The sequence below is a fragment of the Epinephelus moara genome, chromosome 4, assembly GCF_006386435.1.
Source record: "Epinephelus moara isolate mb chromosome 4, YSFRI_EMoa_1.0, whole genome shotgun sequence".
NCBI lineage: Eukaryota > Metazoa > Chordata > Actinopteri > Perciformes > Serranidae > Epinephelus > Epinephelus moara.
This window is the reverse complement of record NC_065509.1, coordinates 16,856,302-16,864,351: the sequence shown is the minus strand read 5'-3', so window position 1 is coordinate 16,864,351 and position 8,050 is coordinate 16,856,302. Positions and strand designations below refer to the sequence as shown.

The 8,050-nt window shown below is 39.4% G+C and overlaps 1 protein-coding gene across 1 annotated transcript; it reads right to left on the bottom strand.

The window, feature by feature from the left end:
* Positions 1 to 59: 59 nt before the first annotated feature.
* Positions 60 to 4,311, bottom strand: gpx3 (glutathione peroxidase 3). Its single transcript, XM_050043088.1, has 5 exons — positions 4,154 to 4,311; positions 2,450 to 2,597; positions 2,247 to 2,364; positions 919 to 1,018; positions 60 to 602 (listed from the first exon to the last, which is right to left on the bottom strand). The coding sequence occupies exons 1-5, from the start codon at positions 4,226 to 4,228 to the stop codon at positions 411 to 413; spliced, it is 633 nt and encodes a 210-aa protein (XP_049899045.1). The 5' UTR covers positions 4,229 to 4,311; the 3' UTR covers positions 60 to 410.
* Between the last annotated feature and the right edge of the window lie 3,739 nt (positions 4,312 to 8,050).

Below are 8,050 nucleotides of genomic sequence, written 5' to 3'. Positions count from 1 at the left end.
ATTTCCATGACATGACACCTGCTGTGTGTTTCTCATAAAGGAAAGTCCGCACATCAGTGTGTTGTTCTCCATGATTTATTAAAAGTAATTAACACTGAGGCTGTAATGGCTAACAGGTCCTGGGAAGAGAAGGTGACATGATGCTGTGAGGTCGCAGGGCGGCCTGAATGCACTGAAGAGCCGGCCTGCGCCCCAGACTCCGAAGAGGCACCACAGAGTTCCTGTTTTCAAGCCTCCTCTTCATTCAACATGCCATCTTCATGTAACAGAATCTGTCAACATTACTCTAACGTTCTTTACAGTCTACATTAGCTCTACTTATCCTGTGCATCTTATCACAGCTACGTCATTAGAGGGAAAATACAGTATGATGAGTCTGAGATCTAATTAAACATCTCCTGTGTGTACAGCTAGAGCAGGTATTTGCGGATGTCAGCTTTGACCTCCGAAATGTTGACACTTGGGTGCCACCTCTTCACCGGCTTCCCGTCCAGTCCCACCAGAAACTTCTCAAAGTTCCACTTGATGTCGCTGAGCTTCACAGGCTCCCAGAACATACTGGCAGGGTTACCCAAGAGGTCTCCGACTGGAGGGCAGGAGTTCTGCATAGCAGCAATTAGGATTATATGAGAGAGCAATACAGTCTGTGCACCATCAAATGGGCACAAGGTGGACTTTGATTAGCAACCCATTTTATTTTGTTGAGTAATTGATCCTATAATAACTCCATGTTCCTCATCCAACACAGGAAACCTAGTCAGCTATTAATGGTTGTTTACAGCTAATAAATAATGAGACTGATATGTCTGAACAGTTTGAGCACAGCAGGAGTGCAGCACAAAAAGTACATGTTGAGATATGAACTATGAACAGAACATTCAGTGAAGATTTTTAAATCACACAGAGAACATAACGTACCTTAAGGAAAGTGAAAACGCCTTGCTCGTTTCTTCCATTCACATCACCTTTCTCAAACAGCAGGAAGTTTGGAACAAATCCATTGCCTGGTCTTACAAACCTGGAATCCAGAGAGAGGGCAGCTTATCAGTGGACATGCCTCTGAGCACTTTGTGGCTTGGCAGCCGCCCTAGATTCACTACAAGCTGAGAAAGAGCACACAAGTCTGCTGCAAAGCGTTTACTATGTATATAAAATAACAGATGGAACCTGAGACGGAATTTTTATGCATGTTAGAGAAGCCGTAAACAGAGGCTGAGCCTGTTGCCAAAGGATGTTTTCACTGATTAAATGAGGCTTTGTTGATTGACAGAGGATTTACCAATATTGCAAATTCCTCTCTGCATCCAGCTTCAAAGGTTTTATGTTACATCACAATATATATGGTCGTGTCAGAGGCTTGTGACTCAAAGTTAGGGGATTCTCGTGTTTTCACATCTACTACAAGCTGAAAAAATGTCCAGTGTATAGGACTTTTACCTAACCGAAATTATTTATGGTTTACAATAAAATTATAATATATTAAATATGTAAAAATCATGAATGTTTTTTGAGTTTGTTATGAAAATTAAAAAATTGTTTTATCTTATTTTTTAAAATGTCTTTAAATTTTTTTTAATTAATTTTTTAAAACAAATACATTTTTGCTATTTTTATTTTGCAAATTTGCTCATACGAAATTATTTTATTGTTTGCCCTTTATCTGTTTATTTATTTTCTTATTTTATTTGTTAGCTAAGTTGTTAACTTGTGTTCATTTTTAATTAGCTTTTGTTCTTGTTTGTATAAATACAATAAATATAAAAGATAATAATCAGGGGCTGTCAGGCGAAGCTTTCCTAGAGTGCCAAATGCACCACCACTGGTGCTGCATATTATCAAGCAGTACCACAACAGAACAATTGCTGTGTGTTTCTGTCCTGTGTTTTTGTATGTTCTCCTGCAACTTGCCTGAGTGCTGGTGGACTGGTTCAAACAAAGTAGATCTGGGGAATTCAGTGTTGACTTGCTGGGAGTGAAAAGTGTTCAGCTGATTACAGAAATGACTTGATTCCTGGCACACTTTTTAATCTTTGAACTTTGGGGGAAGGTATCAGGTATTTCAAAGCCAAGATGCTCAAGTCCAAGTGGAGTCATGGGTTATTGGTGTTTTGTCAATTTGAGTCTAAAGTTATTCAATTTGTGACTCAAGTCTGACCCGAGTCCACCCCTCATGTTGACAGTGTTTCCAGTCAGTCAGCTGTGCCTGACCTGATATTGATTTGCACTGAAAGAGAAACATGTCTCACTTTAACGCTGGTGGAATTTCATGGTTTTTCCCCGGTTCCTGTTTCCCAAATTGGTTGCAGGGGAAGCCGAGAACGGTGAGTCCACGAGGTTTCATCTCCTCGTGTAGTGCATTCAGTTCTGAAAATGGAGAAGTAACATGTATTCAGGTGGAGAAGCTTGCTGTTAAAACAAAACCGTGACGGCCCGTCCTGCTGTTTCTTACCCACATACTGGTAGGTGTACCCTCAGTACGTGGCCACGTTGATGAAGAGGACACTCTTGCCCTTGTAGTCACTGAAGTTCACAGTGTGACTGTTGTTTAGAGTCTTTGCGTGGTAATTGTAAATGGTGCCATCTGTGGGCTCACAAAGCTGAAGGTAGACACACAGATTAAAGCAGGTTATATTTGTTTTAACTGTCCAGCAGCCAACACAGTCATCAATATGTCTTTAGTGTAGTATTTGTGATTATAAATTGGATATACATGTATGCCAAAGTGTGTTCCATATAATATGGATTTATCCTGCAGGACATGATATGTCCATATTTGCTTTAGATTTCTATTGTCGACTACGCCCATTTTCCAGCCAATGGTAGCCCTTGACATGGACTGATCTGTGTCACTTCATACAAATGTTTATTTATGGGTGGTGTGTTTTGCAACACACACCTCAGTCACCCACTCCTTTTAATGATTTGTACAATCAGTCATTTTTTCGTAACTCAAACAAAACATTAACCAGGCACCCAACATAGCTGCAGCCCTACAAGAGTATTAACATATTAATATATCAATGGCAACTGAACAAAAAAATAATGTTTTTAATGCACTGGGAAATGTTGAAAGGTCTTGAAGATCATCCATCTTCTGTTTACTGTCTCTGTAGTATGATTCTTCCAATGCAAATATTAGGGACGTGTTTAACAAATGGAGTCTGACGCTCGAACTAAGCAAATAAAAACACAATGACAGTTGCAACAGTTTCACCTGTTTGCTAGCTCATACCTCCGTTGTTGATAGACTGTCATCTGCTTAAGTCCAACACACAAGCCTGGTGTCAACAGCGCAGCAGAACATTGGAGGCACTTAGTAAAAATAACACTCACATATCTCAGTTTATTGTGACCCATTGAGAAATATTTCCCTTTACAGCTCGCAATTAAACCATAACAATTAAATTTTACACAGCTCAAAGTGCGTATGTAGCAGAGGCGACACTGTGTGTGTGTGTGTGTGTGTGTGTGTGTGTGTGTGTGTGTGTGTGTGTGTGAATTAGAGGTGGAAAACAGAAGCTGTCCTGCTGCTTCACATGTAGATGTACAAGCATGTAAACCACTGGGCATTAGAGGTCAACATTTACTATTGTTAAAAACATTTGTTGTAGCTAATGGACTTAAAAATGAGCTGCAGGAAAATCACCACCACTAAATGTGCTACTTAACTTTTTGTTGTGGTTGATTGTCTCATATGGTGCTGAAACAATGGCCTGACAACACCAGAGTGCTCACAATAATGTCAGCCCTACATGGAAAATAAGAAATAACAGGTGCTGCTGAATACCATACAAAACCCTGTGGAGAGGCCGGATTGTGATGTAGTGTTTTTACATGTTTGCCTTCCATCTGTTAAGTCAGATTATGACTAAAATAAATAACTTGCACACAGGTTACAACCACTTACTCTCTAGGTTACACCACATCGAAACAAGCAGGTACTACTTTCTCCTGCTGTAGGCCCACAGCTTCATTAAGCTTAACTCAGCGCAGGTGTACATGGTGCGTTATTAGGAAATACAGTGATGTCATCTGGTATCAGGTTCTCACGCCTGTCTGTCTTCATAAATCTATTTGGATCCATACTATGAATGTGTGTGTGTGTGTGTGTGTGTGTGTGTGTGTGTGTGCGTGCGTATATATCAACAGGTACCTGTGTCAGTGGGGCTCCGGCGGTGCAGGGTCGCAGCAGACCGAGCAGCAGCAGCTGCGGTAAGAAGAGCCGCATCCTGCCGTCCTTCCTCCACACGGTGAGTGCTCCCTGTCTGTCCGCTTTTCCCTCAGGATGAATTAAAGCCTCTGGCAGGGGGCGGAGGAGCGCGCAGCTGGCTGAGATGACGCCCTCTGCTGACGTAACGGCGTACACAGTGATAGGTAAGTGGGTGAAGTTTTTACTAAAATGGGACTTTTCTGTTGATAAATGCCCTAAATATAATTAATGAATAAATAAAGACAGAAAGATGGAAATAAATAAATAAATAAAATAAAATTTAAAAAAACCCTGTAAAACTAGAGGCACTGTGGTTGCACTGGGGCCTGTGTGGTGGGGGCCCATAGAGAGAATGGGCCCTCCAACAATGTGTTGGGTGGAGCTTTGGCCCTTATAAGTGCTTGCCACCTTGAAAATATGCATGTGTTCAAAGAAGACCTCCCATGAAAGTGAAAGCAGTGCCATTTGCTATATATGCCCTTGAAAATGGCAAACCCATTTTTTTTTGTAAAATAGTCAATCACATCTATAACTGGGGTGTCAAACTCATTTTAGTTCACAGGTCACATACAGTCCAATGTAATCTCAAGTGGGCTGGACGGTAAAATCATTGCATAATAACCTATAAATAGCAACCCCTTCAAATGTTTCCCTTTTTTTAGTGTAAGGAAGTACACATACATTGAAGCAGGTTAAGTCATCCCCTGCCTTACAAACCATTTACAATCAGATTTTTTGTAAGTGCCTCAGCAACAGGGCTTCATCCATGTTGTTTAAACATGGAAATCTAATACAGATTTTTTTTGTACTGAAACTGCTAGTTGACAATATTTTGCACAATGTTCAGTATCTTTAAAAATGACCACAGTAAGTATTGATTGTTATTTCAGAGAGCTGTTTTCTGATCTGAAGCAGCATTTTACATTAAGTATCTACTTTCTGTTTTTAGATTGTTCCTGAAACCTGGCTCCTCTTAGCCTTCATGAATGCATCAATATTAGGTGTGCAAAGTCATCTAGTGGGATTGGACCCTTTGACAGGCCACTTCTGGCCCCAGGGCCGTATGTTTGACACCCCTGATCTATAACAAAAGTATATGCTTATTCTTTAACTATAAATCAGCTATTCTTTTGATCAGCTACTCTATAACTATAAATTAACTATTAAAATTGTTAAATTAAATTAAGAATTTCTTAATTTCTTATGTATTCCTTTGGTATTTTTGTTAAATATCGATATGTGATAATGATTGCTGGGTAATATGTATATTGATGTTATCCAATGTCAAGTCTCTGATCATGTCATAGGCAATATGTGCATGCACTAGGGCCCGTCATGATAGCGTGCACCAGGGCCCACTGTAACTACGTCATGCCACTGAAGGGAGTATTTGATTGTTTTCAATGCCATACCAGGAAAGCGCAGAGGTCCAGGTCAAGGGTGAGGAACTGTCAGACTTCTCAGGCAATAGTTTACTTGCTCACCTGTGGAGTGTATCTGCAGCAGGTATTATGTGGAGTACCATGAGACTGATGTGAGATTATAAAGTAGCTACATTTGGCTATTACAGGAAACAACAACAAAAACAAAACAACTGCAAAACAAAATAGCAGAAGTTATATTGTTAAGAGCTTAAAATGTGTCATTTGCCTGTGGTTTTTACCAATAAGGAGTGGTTGTAGCATGTCAGTGACCTTTCCATTTGATTCCCAGTGTCCAAATTATATGAAAAAGTGGGTTCATTTGTCTTTGTATGTTGTCTGGCTCAGGAGTTTTTCACCATTAGCGTGAACATCAATTCAAGATGGCTGCCAAATGAACCCCATGGCCCATGAGCTGACCTTGGCAACAAGAAAAAATCTTAATTGGACACCATTAGGGTCCAATAAAACCAGGTTACACAAGTATTTCTCCTGCCAGACTACTGTATGTTTTCTGCCTTCCTTATTTAATGATAACCAGTGGGAAAAAGCATTAAACATTTGTGAACAATGCCCTATAAATAACAAGCTTAAGGAAGTATCTTTTAAGATTACATAGAATTTACTTGGTAAAGATTGCGTTGGGAAGGTTTAAGCTGAATATTGATAATTACTGTGATTTCTGTGGACCGGAAAAAGAGAGTTTTTCTCATGTATTTTGTCACTACACAAGAATGTTCTGGATTATTGTTGCCAACTTTCTAAAAACTAAACTTGAGATACATTTCGAAATGACTGTGTTTGATGTAATGCTATATTTTAGTCAAGATAAGATTGAAATTAACGTTGTATATCGTACAACTTTTTATTATTTTCAGAAAATTCCTCGTTCATAAGGGGGAAAAAAAGTCAGAAACCAAACAGACTTTCCTGCACTTTATAAATGAATTTCAACAACATAGCACAGACTTATCTAAAGTTAAGAACCAAAAAGCTATTATTAAATGAAATGCTCTTATTAAATGACTATAATATGATGCGTATAACACAAATTCTGGCATTCCTTTTTTAAGCCTTTGTCTTCTTATTTTTCTTTTTTTGTCTACCTATCTGTTTGTATTTTTGTAAACGAATTTGTGCACAAAGAAAAAAATGAAAACGGTGAAGGAGCCACTGTTTGAGAACGCTTTATGGGGCAGTCGATAGTTCTATTATTTAGTAATGTCTGATTATATAACGAGTGTTCTTCCCTTAACATTTCCCTGATTAAAACAATCTGTTCAAAATAAAGCTGTTGACTAGTTCTCAGTGTGTGTCTGAGCATGCCTGGTGCTTAATCTACCTTGAACATTCATCAACAGCGTTCACTGACACTGATAAAATAAAAATTATATAAGATATAAATGATTATTTAAGTGTCCAGTTGAGCTTTACTGAATCTTAACGAATACAAGATGATATGAGCGTCACCTTTCCTGAAAAGAGGACAAAATGGGTTACTGTTGGTTTAATTTTTATTCATGGATCATTTCTCCTCTCTGGGATCAGCTGTTGCCATGGTGAGCTGGTACTTGGCCACATGCCATGTGAGTGGCTGACAGGCCTCTTTCCAGTCCTCTTAGAGCACTGCATCCACTATATTTAACACAGTGTTCAGTTTAGGTCTGCTGTGTCCCAAATGCAAGGCAGCATAAAGCAATAGTGAATTTGTGAATTAGTTCAGAGTATTTGGGGGATTATGTATTTATTTATACTTTGAAATTCAATTCACACCTCAGTGACAGACCCTGGAGCTGCAACATAACCAGAACAAACACCTAGGACACTGTTACAACAGCGATGATGAGTTTCAGTGAAATACAGACACATTTTACAATATCAGTTACATTTTTATTTACTTGGACTGGCAAAAATGGTGATCAGATATAAAAAATATTTTGCAGGTTTTACATGGATGGATGGATAATGACTGAGACAATGGACTCCTGGGCACAGACACATAAAAGACCCAATACCTCCTGTGCCACCTGTGGTCATGTTGTTTCTTCTCTGTCATTCAGAGATGTTTTAAGATTACCATAACTGTGAAGTGCTGCTTTTTGGCCGAACTACAGTATTACAATCATGCTGTACATGAAGAGAGGGTGTCTACCTGTTTTCCAAAGCTTCTTGTGAAACAGAATCACGCTGATACACATCTCCACAAATACAGTATTATACAAAAGAGGCCCCCTGCCCACTTGGTCCCCTGGGCATGTGTCCAGTCAGCCCATTAGACTAACTACTGCTGTTGATCCATCAACATCATGGTAGAGGAGGTGGCGGACAAATACAAGTATCCTGGAGTTCAGTGTAACACAGACTGGACTGGAAATGCAACACAGAGACTGTCTACAGGAAAAGGACAGAGCAGACTGCA